The sequence below is a fragment of the Rhinoderma darwinii genome, chromosome 2, assembly GCF_050947455.1.
Source record: "Rhinoderma darwinii isolate aRhiDar2 chromosome 2, aRhiDar2.hap1, whole genome shotgun sequence".
In the NCBI taxonomy this organism is placed as follows: Eukaryota; Metazoa; Chordata; class Amphibia; order Anura; family Rhinodermatidae; genus Rhinoderma; species Rhinoderma darwinii.
The window spans coordinates 388871039-388890464 of NC_134688.1; the positions used below are offsets into that span (position 1 = coordinate 388871039).

The 19426-nt window shown below is 35.7% G+C and overlaps 1 protein-coding gene across 2 annotated transcripts in view; it reads left to right on the forward strand.

The window, feature by feature from the left end:
• Positions 1-19426, forward strand: part of NLGN4X (neuroligin 4 X-linked) — a 261523-nt gene that overhangs the window by 115563 nt on the left and 126534 nt on the right. The window contains exon 3 of one of the 2 annotated variants that reach the window (XM_075853982.1): positions 17076-17135. The exons of the other annotated variant lie outside the window; for it this stretch is intronic. Coding sequence (XP_075710097.1) covers positions 17076-17135 — 60 coding nt within the window. The remainder of the gene's footprint in view (positions 1-17075; positions 17136-19426) is intronic. 2 annotated transcript variants of the gene reach the window in all.

Sequence of the window (19426 nt, forward strand, 5' to 3'; positions counted from 1 at the left end):
AGGATATACCATCAATGTTTTATCCCAGAAAATTATTCTTATTAGTGGCATGGATGGATGTTTATACTTTTTTAATGGATCAAAGTTCTGTAATATTAAACCACAAAGTTAGATATATCTACAGTATTTGCAAGTACATAAGAAATAAACTCAATGAAAATCAAAGAATTGTATTCCAATATCAATAGATATATATAGCATTCTTAGATAGATAGATAGATAGATAGATAGATAGATAGATAGATAGATAGATAGATAGATAGATAGATAGATAGATAGATAGATAGATAGATAGATAGATAGATAGATAGATAGATAGATAGATATAGATAGATTCATTTATCGATTGTATGTAGGCCAGTATCACGTGGGCATAATGCCTCCATATTTTCGTCTCTGTATTATGGTTGCCACAAACCACAGTTTTAATTACTTTGATCCAGCTTTGGTTCAGAAGAACTACAGTATGTGGTAAGGGAGTATGGGTGTTGCTGGAGACTTAAAGGCTAAGGACACCTTTGACATGGAAAAATGATTTATACATATGCAAGTTATTACCTTGAGTTTTACAAGTTTCACTAAGTTTAAGGCTGCAATCTTAATTACTTTATTCATTTCAGACCCCATGAAATGGAGTTTGCAACCTGCTTCTAGTTTAAGACTTTTTTCATGTGGATGTGTCCCTGTAATACATACTGGAAGTGAGCTTGGTGTGTCCAGGATGCTGCTGCCCTCAATAGCTCTCAGCTTATTTCCAGCATTGCTTTCCCATTTTACAGCCCCAATATAATCTTCTCTCAACTATGCAGACACATACACTAATACTTTGATAGTACAAAGAGCGGGCTGCCTTGCTTGCTATTCCAAACAACAACACACCATACTCTACCAAGAGTGTTGTTGTTTGGCATAGCAAACAGGGCAGCCCGCTCTATGTACTATCAAGGCGTTACAAATAGGCTTCTACCTGGCTATACACGCTGTGCCTCATGACTTACACATTATCCCTCCATGTTTCACACACTTGCACCCCACTATTCATTTATTACTTTTACATACACTAATACTGCCTGTATGTGTGATCTCTCTCACTTCAGATTCTGTCATGTGTGCTCTTATCATATACACTGCGATACAGTACAGCCTGTGCGATTTCACTCCTGCACACTCTGTTGTAGATTCTCTTTTTCCTATCTAATACAGCTTGTTCTGCTTTGTACAACTTCCTCCCCTCCCTGCTGGTATCTCTAACACTGAGAGATGGTAGGGGGGAAAGCTGAAAGATCAGAGAGAGTAGATGATGTTAGCCATGAGCTGCAGCAGCTATGAGAAGTGCGCGTTGGATCTGTGTAAGAACCTTCTGCATAGCCATCTATGTGCAGTATGGATCTGCACAGACTCTACAGCAACAAAATATAGGACATTTCTGCTTGTACATTTAAAAAAATGTATCTAGCAGGCATCTGGTAACAGCATAAACTAGCCATACAAATGCAGCTAATCAATTGTACATTAGATAATTCATATCAATGATCCTCCCTTTAAGATGCCAGACTGGCTGATTCGGGACATCTTATCATACAAAATATTGAATAAAACATTATACGCTTATGCAATGTGACGCACATCCACCATAATCAGCAGAAAACACCATATACTCATAGATTGAGCCTGTTTCTGGATTAGAGAAAAGTTAAGGAAGGACACATCTGTATGTAAAGATAGCTATTGCTTGCAAGATAGATCTTCAACATATATTACATGCTAAATAACACTGTAAATTACACTGGAATCTTATTCAGATTTTTGTATATTTAATCCCTGTTTTTTTATTTCAATTAGTATTTTCACTTTGATAAAATCTACTGTAACTTGTAAAACCTAAGTTTAACAAGTATAAACTATCACTGACAAACATATGCTCATCCTAGACTTGTTTTGCTGTTTCTAGCGTATGTAAATATTTTTTTGCTGCTATTACACGGAGACACTGCAATATGTTTTTAAAGATTCAAATGTTAAAATATGGAAATTTTCTACTCCTATAATTTTGTAAACAATGACAAACATAACTTTACTATCAACACTATTGGAATTCTTAAAAAGGAAGATTAAGTATGATATTGCTGGAATGTTTCAAATGAACCTGGTGACTACTTATTTATGGCAAAAACGGAGTAGTTCCAGATCCCTTTGCCTACCATTAGCCATACTTAGAATGATATTGGCCCATTACAGTCAATGCTGATCAGAATCTGCAGAAGAAAATACTTTAGGTAAATTACGGCCTAAATGTTCAAGAAAAAGAAGAGAACACATGTCATGTTTGAACTTCATATTATTCCCTGTTCTTCCTAATCTGTTTGGTATTATAAGAGTGAAAAGAGGACATCTAATATAAGTGCAATTTATCATTAGGTATTAGGGTAGTTCATCTGTATAATAAAGGGACATACTATTATTTGATCAAAGCCCTAATTATTTTCCTACACTAGTTTACCCTCCACTACCCTATGCTACCCTGACACTGCATAAGGACAAACTCAGTTCTGAATTTGCGGCAAATGCCTCACATTGGTAACATTTGTCAAGCCTTTAAATGCGGATCTGCATTCTGTTGACTTCTATGAGGAGAATACAAATTTGTATATCAGCAATTGCAACACACAGAACATATTGTATAAATGCAATAACCTGCTCACTGCAAGTTAGCATTGTAGCTTATTGAGAGCCCTGCCTTTCAGCTATGAGGTTGTAGGTTCAAGCCCATACATGGGAAGTGTTTCTCCCTTGAATTTTGGGCCAATATAAATATATATCTTTATGTATATTTTTGATAATATAATAATATAATTTTATATCCATTTACTTCCTATAGGTGTCAATAAATATAAAATATAAACATCATTTGAAAAATATATACATTCAAATGTATTATCAAAAGCACAGAATGTAACAGTATTTTTGCTTTTTTATGATCTATATTTTAGAACTTGCTGATGACTCAAATTTGTGGTTTGGGTTTGCTAGTGAAGCTAATTTTTACACATTTGCTAATCTCTATGCCTAACTTGTAAGGGTCTGTTCACATCAGTGCTGGCTTCCGTTTAAGATTTCCGATCATCTACTTCGTCAGAGTAACAGATGAACGGAAAGGGAAACTCTTTACAAAGCATTAGTGCGGCCTCATCTAGAATATGCAGTTCAGTTCTGGGCTCCAGTTCATAGAAAGGATGCCCTGGAGTTGGAAAAATACAAAAAAGAGCAACGAAGCGAATAAGGGGCAAGGAGAATCTAAGTTATGAGGAAAGATTAAAAGAATATTTAGCCTTGAAAAGAGATGACTAAGGGGGGACAAGATTAATTTATATAAATATATGAATGACCCACACAAAAAATATGGTGAAATCCTGTTCTATGTAAAACCCCCTCAAAAAACAAGGGGGCACTCCCTTTGTCTGGAGAAAAAAAGGTTCAATCTGCAGAGGCGACAAGCCTTCTTTACTGTGAGAACTGTGAATCTATGGAATAGTCTACCGCAGGAGCTGGTCACAGCAGGGACAGTAGATGGCTTTATAAAAGGTAGAGACAGGGGACAAAGGTAGGATCCAGCGCTGAAGGCGTTAAAATGGAAATCGATTTTCCAAGTTTAATTGTAGATTTAAAAGGAAGTCCAGTGGTATTAGGTCCTGGGTGTGTAAGAAGTTGAGGGAGGGTATCCTCTTGGGCCTACGCGTTTCGGACGACGCTGCGTCCTTAGACTTGACCACAGCCAAGTCTAAGGACGCAGCGTCGTCCGAAACGCGTAGGCCCAAGAGGATACCCTCCCTCAACTTCTTACACACCCAGGACCTAATACCACTGGACTTCCTTTTAAATCTACAATTAAACTTGGAAAATCGATTTCCATTTTAACGCCTTCAGCGCTGGATCCTACCTTTGTCCCCTGTCTCTACTTGATATTCCGTGTGCCGACACGAGGATCCGGGCGCTATCAACGACACACCGGAGTGTGTCAGGTGAGCTGGAGGATTTCTCTACATTTTTCTCTTGTGGCTTTATAAAAGGCTTAGATAATTTCCTAGAACGAAAAAATATCAGCTCCTATGTCAATGTGTAGAATTTTTGTTTCATCCCATCCCTTTTTCCCATACCTTGGTTGAACTTGGTGGACATGTGTCTTTTTTCAACAGTATTAACTATGTAACTATGTAAAGCATCACTTCCGTTTGCATCACCATTGATTTTAATGGTATTTTTTTTGGTTTAGTTGGTTTCAGTTTGCCTCCATTCCGCAAGGTTTCCATATTTCCCCCCGGAAACAATAGCGTAGTCGGCAGCACTATTGCTTCCGTGAAAAAAATAAAAAAAACTGAAACTTAGTGGAACGAATGCTAACGGAAACCAACTGGAAAAAAAAATACCATTGAAATTAGCGGTGATGCAAACGGAAGCGATGATTTTCTTTTGGCTTTCCATTCATCTTTTCCTGTGACGGAATAGATGAATGGAAATCCTAAACCGAAGCCAGCGCCGATGTGAACTGGCCCTTAACTGGTATTTATAATTCTTGAAAATATTAATAATCTAGATTGTTAAATGTTATATGGAATAATCTAAATTCCTTTTTAGTGCTTCTGTTTAAAACAAATCTGAATAATTTTGGATAAGGTCTACAAAGTACTCTGTGGTCACTATTCGCATGGGCACTATGATGAGCACTATTCTCATGGGCACTTATGCTCCTACATTCGACAACCTTATTTTTCTCTGTCCCTTCATACCTCTAATTTTTTTGTTGTTTTCTTTTATCATGATTAGGCTTTTTTTGTTTTCTTGGAATACATTTTAAGAGCACTTAAAAAAAGTTATGTGTCAGTGGCGAACTTTCCAGATAATATAATTTTAAATGGGATGGGAATGTAATATGTACTTCAGTAAAACAACAGTATTAAAACACTGACTAGTGAGATGTACTAGACTATAAGTGCCAACCAAGAATTGGCTGGATGAGGTGATTGGCTAACAAATAACACAGGGAAGTCTTGTTCTTGTACATCTGGCTGTTCTCCAGTCCCCCAGCTGCATCACACATAACATTAAATGTTGGTTGACAATGAGTTGTGAGAGGCATGCAAATATTTGAAATAACAGTTAGAATCCTGAGAAGATGAGTGCACTAAAATTATATCTATTCAAAAAATGTTGGTATAAACTATTAGTTTCCCTATTGCTGCATTGGTTTGTAAGTATGAAAAGCGTAATGTGAATGCAGCCCCCCCCAAAAAAATAAAAAATTATGCAGCCTAAACTTTAAGGCTACTGAAATAATTTGTGTTTCTTGTGGTGCAGATAGTTCTTTTTTTATGGTATTATATTAAAAAAATATGATATGATATTTTGTAATTATTTTCTATGCTGCTGCAAATACTGTTTTCTAATCCTTTTTTCCTTTTTACACTGATATGATCTTTCACTGATTTGATCTTAAGACCAAGTAGTATAATAACACTAAGTAGATTGTTTAATATTTGAGGGTACCTACTATGGTTGTACAATAAGTATGATTTATGATTGAAGCTAATTTTATTACTTTAAATGAATATCCATTTTAGACTTGTGCTCAGAAAGGAAGTCTCTTCTAGTATAGCTGATAGTGATGTTAATACTACTGAGAGTTTATATGATCAGCTATTATTGGTGGAAGAACGGCAATGTAAATGTTCGTACAGTGGCAGTACAGGGAAAAATGATCCATTACAACATTGAACATGGCTCATAGCTTAGGGATGTTCTGATCTGAAGCGTGCAGGCTCTTTCAGGAGTTTTGCAGAACCATTTTACTGAACTTAATGTATCAAACACGTTTCTGAGAATTTAAGCATTAGCATTTCTGTAACATCTCTTTTATAGCTTTATGTAAATGGACTATGCATGTAGTGCAATTATTCCTGTTGTATAACTCCAGATTATATAGTCATTTCCTGCATGTTAGTACTTTACTTTAAATCTTAAGTAATATTCTACAATCTAAATGTAACGACTAACAGACACAGTTCCTTCCTCTGGCTGTCTGCTTCATGACAAATAGAATTGATGCAAAATTATGCAGCTTTTCAAATACCTGTCCTTAATGTAGTTTGATGGAATGAAAACACTGCTGTCCTTGAATATATACAGTTGAACATTCTAAATTCTAAACAGAATTAAATTTTTTCAGCTGGAAAGTGAATGGTCTTAGTTGAATTGACATAAGATATTTTGTGCAATTTGTGTTTCATATTATTACAAATTTGTCATGTCCAAGAGAAAAGAAAAATTGACTAGACAACAAAAATATATACATTGATCAAATTGTATGATGTTAGAAGACATGTTCAACATTTCTATAAATATTTCTAGTTTTTATCTACTTGAAAAGTCAACAAATATGTTTCATTTTAAAGATGGTGCTGATGGCAGCACTTTCATTTATATCATTGGCCACAAGGGCATATGTACTAGGGGAAGTCCATGCAACTGCTATGAGGCACTTGCAGATAGGAGGCCATTTCCGTGTTGGTCTCATCTCCGCTTTAATGGGCGGTGAGAACCTGCACAGATATGTGTCTTTTTTTTTTATAGGTGCTGCAGTGTTAGCAAATAAGGAAGTTGAAAATGTACAGAAATAATGAATTTATGAAAATAGTATGGAAGCACCATGTTCTCTTGTCATTGGTGGCTAGGAGTGTGAAGGTGTCAAGGGGACTAATTTTTATCATTGTTTTGGGACCCCATATCCCCTATATACACCATTAATTGACCACATACTGCCAGCAGTAGTATATAAAGGCTAAGAAAGATAGGGGTGAGATACAGAGATAAATAGAAAGAGAGAAAAAGTGGAAGAGCGTATCAATTAAATAGAAAGATACTTTATATTTCACTCTGGTTTCTGGTTTTCCTGATATATATGGACCCGTTCATAGTCCTCCGAACTGCTAGCAAGCCATGGTTCTTCACTGCATGGAGTAAATTAAAATCCTCTTAGTCACCCTCTACTAAATGTTGTTAACAAGTTGGCTTCACTTCTTTAGTATTTGCATACTGCAAGTGGCACAGGTTGGATTAAGAGCTTTGTTTATTTAGAGTATAAGATTTAGACTTGGCACAAGATGCCAGCAAATGACTAAAAGTAGTACAGCGTAAATAGCAATTCAGAATAAAAGAAGATTTGAAATCTCTTAAATGTTTTTACAAGGAGCAATGAACACAAATGTGGGTTTGGAAAATATAATTTTAACAATATCTCAGAGGTTAGTTTTGCAAAAATTTTTTTTTTACAATTCAGCAATGTCCAAACTAATATCTTAAAAAGTAAGAAAAAACGCCTCATGTTTATTCCTGTTTAATATGTAAAGCAGTTACACAGAAGGGGATATGAGATAACAGTTCTATTTCAATTAGTTTTGGATGACTGCATTGTTTTCAAAGGAATTTGCATCAGTACATTTTTCAATTGCAAAGTACCCTTAGCTATTAACTTGAAGCAAGTACTACAGGTGACTGGCAAATGTAAAATTTTTAGTAAAAATAATAAAAATAAGAGTAAACATATTTTGGATATTAAAATCGGGAAGGGGATTTATCTCTGAATTATTTATCTTATTTTAAAATAAACACATTATAATTAAAATTGGTTTGCAAGTTAAATATAAAAGAACACCTTGGAATTGTTCATAGTCCTTGATATTCTGTAACATATTTGTGAATTATTTGTTTATGTGCTTACACTGTAACCTACAAAGTGTGTCGTTTGGAAATATATAGTTGGGACATTTTGCCAGAAACTGCCCCCTGACAATCAAATTAAAATTGGAAGACCTGTCCCGAACATGTCACTTTTTTTTTGTAGATAATTATATCTGATTTAGGGTGTCTGATATAAATATAGTCGATGCATAATTCTTCAAGTGCATATTAACCCCTAAATTACTTTGACCTTAAAGAGCAGTAAAAATGTTTACCCTTCTGCATTCTGGCAGGCAAAACTTTTTTATATATTTTTTCATCAATATAGCTTTGTAAGGCCTAGTTTTTTTACTTAACAAGTAAGGCTATGTGTTTGTTTGTTTTTAGCCACTCTCGTTTTTCGCAGTGTTTTTTACAGCCGTTTTTGGAGCTGTTTTTCTGTGTCAATGAAAAACGGCTCCAAAAACGGCTCAAGAAGTGACATGCACTTCTTTTTCACGGGCGTTTTTCAAAACGGCCGTGTAGAAAAACGTCCCGTCGGAACAGAATGACATTTTTCCCATTGAAATCAATGGGCAGATGTTTGGAGGCGTTCTGCTTCAGATTTTTCGACCCTTTGGAGGCCATTTACGGCCCAAAGAATGGCCAAAAATAAACCATATGAACATACCCTGAGTTAATTTAAAAAATATATAATTTAGCTTTTAATAATAATAATAATAATAATAATAATAATAATATATATATATATATATATATATATATATATATATATATATATATATATATATATATATATATATATATATATATATATATATATATATATATAAAATAAAAAAATAGAGTCAACAGAGAACCCCAGCAACGTTAAAAACCCAACTCAATGTGATCTTTCTCAACCTCCCATTTATTTGCATCCACTAACTGGAGGAGTGCTGCTTTCATTTTGTTTTCGTATATATATACATATTTATATATATATATATATATATATATATATATATATTTATATACATATATACACTACCGTTCAAAAGTTTGGGGTCATCCAGGCAATTTTACATTTTCCATGAAAACTCACACTTATATTTATCAAATGAGTTGCAAAATGACTAGAAAATATAGTCAAGACATTGACAAGGTTATAAATAATGATTTTTATTTGAAATAATAATTTTCTCCTTCAAACTTTGCTTTCGTCAAAGAATGCTCCATTTGCAGCAATTACATCATTGCAGACCTTTGGCATTCTAGCTGTTACTTTGCTGAGGTAATCGGGAGAAATTTCACCCCATGCTTCCAGAAGCCCCTCCCACAAGTTGGATTGGCTTGATGGGCACGTCTTGCGTACCATACGGTCAAGCTACTCCCACAACAGCTCTATGGGGTTGAGATCTGGTGACTGCGCTGGCCACTCCATTACAGATAGAATACCAGCTGCCTGCTTCTTCCCTAAATAGTTCTTGCATAATTTGGAGGTGTGCTTTGGGTAATTGTCCTGTTGTAGGATGAAATTGGCTCCAATCAAACGCTGTCCACAGGGTATGGAATGGCGTTGCAAAATGAAGTGATAGCCTTCCTTATTCAAAATCCTTTTTACCTTGTACAAATCTCCCACTTTACCAGCACCAAAGCAACCCCAGACCATCACATTACCTCCACCATGCTTGACAGATGGCGTCAGGCACTCTTCCAGCATCATTTCAGTTGTTCTGCGTCTCACAAATGTTCTTCTGTGTGATCCAAACACCTCAAACTTCGATTCGTCTGTCCATAACACTTTTTTCCAATCTTCCTCTGTCCAATGTCTGTGTGTTTTTGCCCATATTAATCTTTTCCTTTTATTAGCCAGTCTCAGATATGGCTTTTTCTTTCCACTCTGCCCTGAAGCCCAGCATCCCGGAGTTGCTTCTTCACTGTAGACGTTGACACTGGCATTTTGCGGGTACTATTTAATGAAGCTGCCAGTTGAGGACCCGTGAGGCGTCTATTTCTCAAACTAGAGACTCTAATTTACTTGTCTTGTTGCTCAGTTTTGCAGCGGGGCCTCCCACTTCTCTTTCTACTCTGGTTAGAGCCTGTGTGTGCTGTCCTCTGAAGGGAGTAGTACACACCGTTGTAGGAAATCTTCAGTTTCTTGGCAATTTCTCGCATGGAACAGCCTTCATTTCTAAGAAAAAGAATAGACTGTCGAGTTTCACATGAAAGCTCTCTTTTTCAAGCCATTTTGAGAGTTTAATCGAACCCACAAATGTAATGCTCCAGATTCTCAACTAGCTGTTTTATAGCTCCTCTAAACAGCAAAACTGTTTACAGTGGTGCTAACATAATTGCACAAGGGTTTTCAAGTGTTTTCTAATCATCCATTAGCCTTCTAACACAGTTAGAAAACACAATGTACCATTAGAACACTGGAGTGATGGTTGCTGGAAATGGGCCTCTATACACCTATGTAGATATTGCATTAAAAACCAGACGTTTGCAGGTAGAATAGTCATTAAGCACATTAACAATGTATAGAGTGTATTTCTGATTAATTTAATGTTATCTTCATTGAAAAAAACGGTGCTTTTCTTTCAAAAATAAGGAAAATTCTAAGTGACCCTAAACTTTTGAACGCTAGTGTATGTATATATATATATATATATATATACATATATACATATATACATATAGAAAAAAGTTTGCAGCACTCCAGCGAGGTCCAGTAAGAAATTCTGGAAATCACAGACCTAGCTGGAGTGGTCCAACTTTTTTTTTTCTTCTATGGTATCTTGAGCTGTGGATTAAGCTCTAGTTGCTTTGCTCCCACCACTTTATGACATAAGTGCTGCTTCATTTGAATATTTTTGGTACTATAAATACATATCTAAATTTATTTTACTGTTTTTTAAACTTTTTTTTGTTTCACTTCACAACCTTGTAAATTTCTTATACCTCAAGGGGAGCTCACTGCATATGGATTTATATAGCTCCCAATAAACTCAATGCTAGCTATATAAATCTGCATACTGAAATCTCCCCCTGGTGATAGCTGCTAGCATAAAGCATTATCATTTAACCCCTTAATGACCGCCAATGCGTGTTTTCACAGTGGCTGTGAAAAGGTGCCATGACATAAGACCGGCATGGGTGTCCAGTGCCGGCTAGAGCAGGTGTCAGGCTGATTAAAGACAGCCAGGCACCTGCTCTAGCGGGCGGAAATAAAATGAGCATTGATCTCGCCCGTTTAAACCCTTAAATGCCATGGTCAATATTGATTGTGGCATCTAAGTGGTTTTAGAAGGAGAGGGCTCCCTCTCTCATACTATCGGCACACCCATAATGCGATCACGGGGTGCCATTGGTTTTTATAGCAGCCAGAGCCTAACAAAGGCCCCCAGGTCTGCTTTTAGTGAATGACTATTAGGCCCTGACAAAGGCATGGCCTAAGGGCATGACCAGACGTGGCGTATTTTTTCCCAACTGTCCGCATCAATGCCGCACATAATCTGCGTTGCAGATTCTGTTGCGGCTCTGCCTAAAATGGGCATTAAATTGATGCGGACTAGCCGTTGCGTATTGAGGTGAAAGTACTTCCCTTCTCTCTATCAGTGCAGGATAGAGAGAAGGGACAGCCCTTTCACTAGTAAATGTAAAAGAAATTCATACTTACCTGGCTGTTGCCTTGGTGACGCGTCCCTCTCTTGCCATCCAGCCCAACCACCCTGGATGACGCGGCAGTCCATGTGACCGCTGCAGCCTGTGATTGGCTGCAGCTGTCACTTGGACAGAAACGTCATCCCGGGAGGCCAGACTGGAGGAAGAAGCAGGGAGTTCTCGGTAAGTAGGAACTTCTATTTTTTTACAGGTTGATGTATATTATGATCGGAAGTCACTGTCCAGGGTGCTGAAACAGTTACTGCCGATCGTTTAACTCTGGACAGTGACTATTTACTGACGTCGCCGAGCAACGCTCCCGTAATTACGGGTGCACACACGTTGTCACCCGTAATTACGGGAGCCCCATTGACTTCTATGGGCCTGCCCGTGCCGTAATTACGGCCCGTAATTACGGCGTTTTTACGTTAGTGTGCATGGGGCTTCAGTCTGGCTGTAGACCTAGAAATACATAGGTCTAGCCAGAATGAAGAATGAAGAAATGTCATGTTCGTAAAACAAATATGCTACTCAGCACACATAACATATGCAGACTTTATTGCGGAATTTTGACTCTCCATTGAAGTCAATGGAGAAATTCCGCAATGAGTCCGCAACAAGTCCGCAACAACCAGTGTATGCTGCGGACACCAAATTCCGCACCGCAGCCTCTGGTCCGCAGCGGAGTTTTCCGCAACGTGTAAACAAACCTCACTAAAAAGCTGTGGAAAGCAATGGAGAAACGTGTACGCTGCGGATTTCCGCAACGGACTGTCCGCAGAGGAATTCCTAATAGTTTTACACTGACAGGCATAATACATTGCAATACAGGAGTATTGCAGTGTTAAATTATAAAAGCGATCAAAACATCGCACAGTTAAAATCCCACAGTGGGGCTAAAAAAAAAAGGTTAAAAAAGTTTAGTAAAGTTTATAATAAACAAATAAAAATTCCAAGCAAAAAAAAGATGAAAAACCCACTTCATCCCCTTACAAAATGCTTTATTATGAAAAAAAACAACTAAATTCAAAAAGCTACACATATTTGGTATCGCCGCATCCGTATTGACTCCAACTATAAAATGATCTTATTATTTAAACTACACGTGGAACTTTGTAAAAATAAATTAAATAAAAAACAATGCCAGAATTGCTGTTTTCTGTGAATCCTGCCTTCCAAAAAATGTGATTAAAAAATTAATATGTTCCACAAAAAATACCCTCAAAAAATAAGCCCTCATACAGCTACATCGGCAAAAAAAAAAAGTTATGGCTGTTACAATATGGCGACACATAAGCAAATAATTCTGAAAAAATGTGTTTTTACTGGATAAAAGAAGTAAAAATAAAAAAATTATATAAAGCATGGTTTCATTTCTTTTTTTTCCATTACCCTTTGAAAAAGTTAAAAAAAAGTTAATCAGTAACTTATATGTACCCCAAAATGGGGCCATTAAAAAATACAACTTGTTCGGCAAAAAAAACAAGTACTTATACAGCTATTTCGACGAAAAAATAAAAAAGTTTTAGCTCTTTAAATGCGACGATGGAAAAACAAAAAAAAAAATGCTTGGTCATTAAGGCATAAAATAGGCTGGTCTCTAAGGAGGTAACTGTGCTGCCAAAGAGCAGAGACAGGCAGGGGATGCAGTAACCTTCAGTATGCAGCTCTCCCACCTGTAGTAGCTACAGAAAAGATGAAAGGTTGAGCAAAATGTTCCTCAGGTACAATTGATCCAAGCTTTATATTACTTTATTTGTGAATAGGAGAGTAGGAAAGGAGGAGTTCTCCCTCACAGCACTGCCCAAACTGTTCTTGGGCAAAACAGAAAGGAGGATTAATGTGTTCCTGTGATGCAGTATTGGACAGTCTATGGGTCCAGTCTATTGTTATGGATGAGATCAACATTTTCAGAATTTGTTAAATATACTATTAAAGCATGAGGCTAGAAATGCTGCAAATGTCATTTTTCATGACCGATTTTTGTTGTCTGAAAATTATTCCCACATGAAATTTCTCAATTCTGAGCATCAAACATCTCATTGTGGGAAAATTACAGTAAGCTTCTAATCTTATTTTCTATATGTTAGACCTTATCTGTCCAATGATTATCTGGGGCAGATACTTAGTCAAATTTACTAGGGAAGTACTTTGTAGGGACTCCTAGCATTCATATTGTTTATAACAAAAAAAATCTCAGATGCTGTTTAGGTAGAGATAGTATTATTGTGCCCCCCCCCTGATGTAAAGTAATTTCCTCACCTCCAAGGACGAATGGAATATGTTATAACTTTAAATGCTTGTCACAACTACAATATAAGGGCTTAGATCTTGGTATCATATTAAAACCTGGTATCTTAGCCTTCAAATGATACCAGGATCCTAGTTCTAGGTGCAATATTCAGGGTGCAGCACTGAAGTCGGGGAGCATGCTACGATTTTTTACTTCCTGGTTCCGTGTCTCTGTAAGGGAGAAGGGAGCGGAGAGGCTGCAAGCGACAGCAGGAAGAAGGATCATGGCCTGTTTACGGTATCTGGACTGCAGACATTTTGGTCTCTTCTATTTTGGTGATTATTTGAAGATACAGTATGTGCATGTAGATATAGGCTTAAGTGGCATGTATAAACTTGGCATCTCTTGAACATTTATTGGTGTCTCAGCCTCTTCTTTGGCCAGACTTTTAACCACAAATTAAATTTGTATGACAAGTTTTCCATTAAGTGTGAGATACTGGGTGGAATTTGCACAATGTGCCAGGTGTCTACATGCAGAAAATATATAGATATAGGGTTATAATATGATGTTTACATGTTATAATTACGCTTTTATTTGATTATGTCAAAAGTGTAAAATTATCCTGGCAGCAAAAGGGTTAAATCTTTGTTTGGCAGGGTCTCATGGTAATATAGTGCTGGGTGCGGGGCTGGAAGGTGGCTGATCACTTTTGGACTGGTGTGTTGTTCATGCTGCAAGTACTATTTCATTATTTTCTAAGAGTCTTTGCTGTCCTGAGGAGTAGCCTCTGGCAAGTCTACTTATAGGCTGGGGATAGGCTGAGGTTTGGTTGGATAGCCAACCTGCTGAGATGTTGGGGAATAATGTGAAGGAAACCGAAACCAGCCCATTCTGATGCTGAGAGTGTAGCACTGCTCTGTGATGAGCTGGAAGAAGAAAAGTCAATAGTAGAGTCATAGTAGAGTCCAGGGGGTGAGTAAGATTCTGATATGACATTTTAAACCTTTTAGATTCACTTCGAAAGTTGTAAGAGTTCTAAGAAATATAGTTCATGTGGACAAACATCTTCTGCATATAGGTCCTCTAATGCTCAATATGGTTAATATTATTTGCTTTAGATTGACTGATACATATATATATATATATATATATATATATATATATATATATATATAAGTCCTTTCAAAAGTAGATACAGTAATTTACTTCTTCATAATTTGTCTTCTCCATATATCTCTGCAGTAATCTCTAGAATCCCCTGCAAATGGCTCATCTCCTCCTCATGTCTGGGCTTCAAGACTTCTCCCGTGCCTCCTACTTCCTTTTTAATTTCTTACCAAAGGCCTTTACTGTCCCCCTACTTTTCAAACATTCAACTGAGACTTAAAAATCGAAATCTTCATACATACATATAATTTGCTATCATTTTCATTTCAATTGCACTATAGCTGATCATGAATACACCATACACTACCCCACTTCTTGTCTATATCCCTAGTCCCTTTATAATGTGAGCTCATTTGATCCGGGCCTTCTCTTCTTTTTCCTATTACTGTTGTACCGACCTGTCTTGCCTATCTGTATTAAAATGTGCTGCTTTGCTGATCTTGAATTTTCTGTTAAAAATACTTATCCAATGACGGCTGAAATGCATATTTGATAACATTTTTATATTGCATATTATATGTGTTACATCGTATATTGCAGCACCATAGGAGATAATGGAGCTATGTGGATATTGATAATAATTAAAATAATAATATGGAGATACATCTAAAAAGAAACTTAATGGATTTGCTATAAGGCCTCACAGTACCAACTTTGTAAGTGAACCACTCCGTTATGCGTGACGCATAAGTAAGGGTGGCAGAATCTCCCACAACATTGCGCTGGGGTGATAAGGTTTGAGGAAGGACTCAGCGTTCTCAGTTGGTATGTGTTTGAAAAGTGCTTAAAGAAATAAAAGGGATCCATAACTTAGTACTTTGAGTGTGCTTTCTTACAAAAATAAAGCCCAGGTGAAGTATTGCCCTGTACACATTTTGCTATTGTTAACGGATGCTGTTTAATGTGTAGTATTGTGAGACTTTTATGCAATTGTGTTTTAATTTGTTTCAAAATTGCAGCAGCCACTAAGCGTTGTATATAGATTGCTATAAGGCCTATCATAGCAAAATAAAGAGTAAAATACGGATCTAGGAGGACACAAAATACAAATACTTTTTCTGCATCTAGTTCATTTTTATTTCTTTATTTTGTCAGTATTCTATAAGCCTTATGTTTTTTTATCTGCTTTTCATTCGTATTTTAATGTCTATTTTCATCTTTATTTTCTCCTATATTGAAAATACAGACAATGATCTATGATTAGGATGTGATACAAATGTAAAATATGTATTTGGATTTCTGATCCCTATTTTTAGGACTCATTTGTTTCTTTTGGGAGATCTCTGCTGTCACATGGCATCTGATGGAGCTTGCTGGGTACTGAGCTAATGCAGACTACATATGAAAATACTGACATGACAATACATGAATGTGCTCCATTGAATAACATTGTCAGGACAAAAATCTAACGACATGAGAATGACAAATGATTCTATTCATGAGACATAAGTTGTACAATTTCTAAAGGAACATATGCAATTTGTGCGCTCTTTTCGATCAAACTGTTGATTTTCACTGCCCATCAAAGAAAGATGTCATGTTCATTCAGACCATATGTTTCAAGTGCACATCAGTTAAATGATTTTCCAATATTAGAATTCAGTGAGCTGTTTTTTTGTTTTTGTTTTTTTGTTTTATTTGTGGCGATACAATGTTTTGTTCAGATTGATGGAAATCAATTTTATGGCCCTGATGAAAATGAAGTTTACTCCTAGTTATTGATTTTGCAATTGTAGTATATAGGAGTTGTTACCTGTATGGTATGATAGTTTGTAAAAAAAAAAAAAAGTTATCTGTACACAGTATGTCATTTTAATATTTCGCATTTCATGTGCAGATAAATTATTAATTTTCTTGATTTTCTTAGATGGCTAAAGTGTCTAACTCTTTCTTTGCAACTTTTCCAGTTTTTCAGAATTTCCAGAACATTTTTCTTTTATCTATTTAAAATATATTTTCTTATATTTTAACATCTTTTGAACACTTTATCGTATATATAATTTTTTTTTACATATAGGACATTCCAAATAACCAACTAATATGAAGCAAGAGCCATTTCACCTTCTCGTCATTGCAAATAAATAGCATTTTTCACATTAGTGTGTTTCATTATTTCCTTTATATGTTTGCATACAATGTAACAGCTTGTTACATTTTTGTATAACAATATATTTTTATCTAAATTCATTTTTTCACTCTTTCCAATTTTTGAGTTTATTTTGCTTATTTTTTTTTTTCTCTAAAGCCACCTACAGTTGAATTACCTTTTTTCCTTTATTCTTCTTACTGTAACCCTCAGGAGCCAACACAAAGAAACAAGCTGATGATATAGCCAATAATGACCGTGGTGAAGATGAAGGTATTTTTTTTTTTTATATTCAAGCTCAGTATGATGCATGAATATTTTTCTTTTTTCTTTTTTTATTCCATAAGTATTTTTTTCTTGTGGCATATTTTCTTCACATTTTTAACTTCTTTATTGAGGATTAAATCTCTTTTTTATTTCTTTTAAGATGTGGTTGCTACTCTTTTTTTTCAAAAATTCACAAGCTCACATTGGGTCATACAAATATGATTCACTGTTTCACTGAAAACCTTTAGATAAATGTGCAGTATATAACTTTCCACAATCATTACTGGATATTGTAGGGTATTGTATATCAAAGGAGAACTGTCAAAATATGTTTTAAACCCATTAAAATAGCATTAATATAGATATTACGGTAGTTCTAAAATGTGAAAACTTTTTTTTATATTTTTCAAAAATGTTATTTTTGACGTTGAAGCATTTTAATTACATTTATTTTTTATTAAAAATTGTCTCTTTATTAAATGTTCTATTTGTGTAGTACAACATATGATTCCACTTATAAACAAAGGTAAAGTTTTTTCATTTCTAAGGGTGTCAATTTTTATTACATTATAATCTATGGAAATTTAGTGTACTGTTAATACAATGATGTTTTGCCTGCTGATTAAAATTGCTGTCAGCCACTCAAAAGTGTGGATGTGACTTTTAATGTTTTTAAATGCGTTTTGTTTCAATAATCAAAAATCAGTACCCAGAAATAATAAGTTAGCACATTATATATAGACATATATAAAGCATTTTACTTCACATATTTAATGTAGTATTAACATATTATTCATGTAAACAATGAAGGCATTGCAATAATTTAGTCTCTGTTTAAAGTAGCATCATGGCTTCCGTTCTTAATGGAGCCATGACAGGTACGGCAGAACCATTTTCCAGAAAACCCCATTGGTGTCTGTCAGATTTCCTCAAGGGTTCAGCTGTTTTTGACGGCAAGAACTGCATATTATGATATTCAAAAAAGGAAAAAAAACTCCAACATGAACAGAAAACGTACTAGCTTGGAATGTAGCTAAGACACAACTAAAAACACTTTTTGTTTGACATGTTTTTTTTTTATAATTGTTAACTTAGTCCTTATATTATTATTATGAATATCAAAAGGGGCAGAGAACACACCTTGACAGTTATGGAGGCAGAGTAAATGGAAAAAAATTGCATTGATAAAGGGAGAATGGAAATTTGTAAAGAGCTTGTTTCATAAATTGGTAGTCAACTCTATCAAAAGCCTTCTCAGTATCAGTGCTGAGAAGGAGCAAGGAAATGTTCTGTTTTTGAACATAGTGTAAATTGTGAAAAACTCTTGTGATATTATTCTTTCCCTCCCTATGCTCAACAAAGCCAACCTGGTTGGAGGAAATTATAAATGGAATGACATAGCCAACATTTTTGCTATTAGTTTCAGCTGTATGTCTAATAAAGATATGGGCCTGTAGTTAGAAAAAGATCACAGGAATTTGCCGTCTTTATGAATAAGGGAGAAATGTGCATGAGAAATGTCTGTAAAATTAGGTCTATTAAATTACCTTTCCAGATTATATAGGTTCCGATAGAAGGAATTGACTGTCTATGTCCCTAGAGATATAGATGAGTTGCCCCCCTGGTGACTTTAGCATATGAACAAAATTATTTTTTTTGCATCATAAATGTAGACGCTTTGTTAATATAATATTTTTATTGAGTGCATATAGTATTTTAGTACAGGCTACATTTAGGATATTCTTTAGTTGAACTTTAAGGTCTGTTAATGTTTTCAAATGTTGGAATGTTAGAGATTCTTAGTGAAGCTTTTATTAAATATTGAGTTAGTGTAAACAAGGAGGAAATTCGTTTCTCTCTGTCTTTGGGTAAACAGGGGGGATTTTTTGTTTCTCTCTCATTTTTAATTGGGAGCTAAGGCTAATTAATGCCTTATGGGCCTCTCATAAGGTATGTGGATAAGCCTCAGATATATCATTTGGGCCCCATGCCCACTTCAGTTTTTTCCTTCCTACTCCTGCCCGTTTTTGACTGAACAGTCGCGGCCTTCTCATTGAATTTGGTCCGTGTAACAATGGGCTGCACACAGAAGCCATCCGTGTGCAGCCCGTGTGTGACGAGACCGTCAATAAGGGCCGTTCAACCGCCGACGGAAGTGTGCATGAGGCCTTAAGGCAAGAAATAAGTACGTTTATTGCTAATGACCCATCTATTGTCCTCTGAACCCTGGGTCAATTGTTTTAATCTCCAACAGGGAGATCTTTTAGTCAAACTCGGCAAAGAAAGGCCAATCTAAA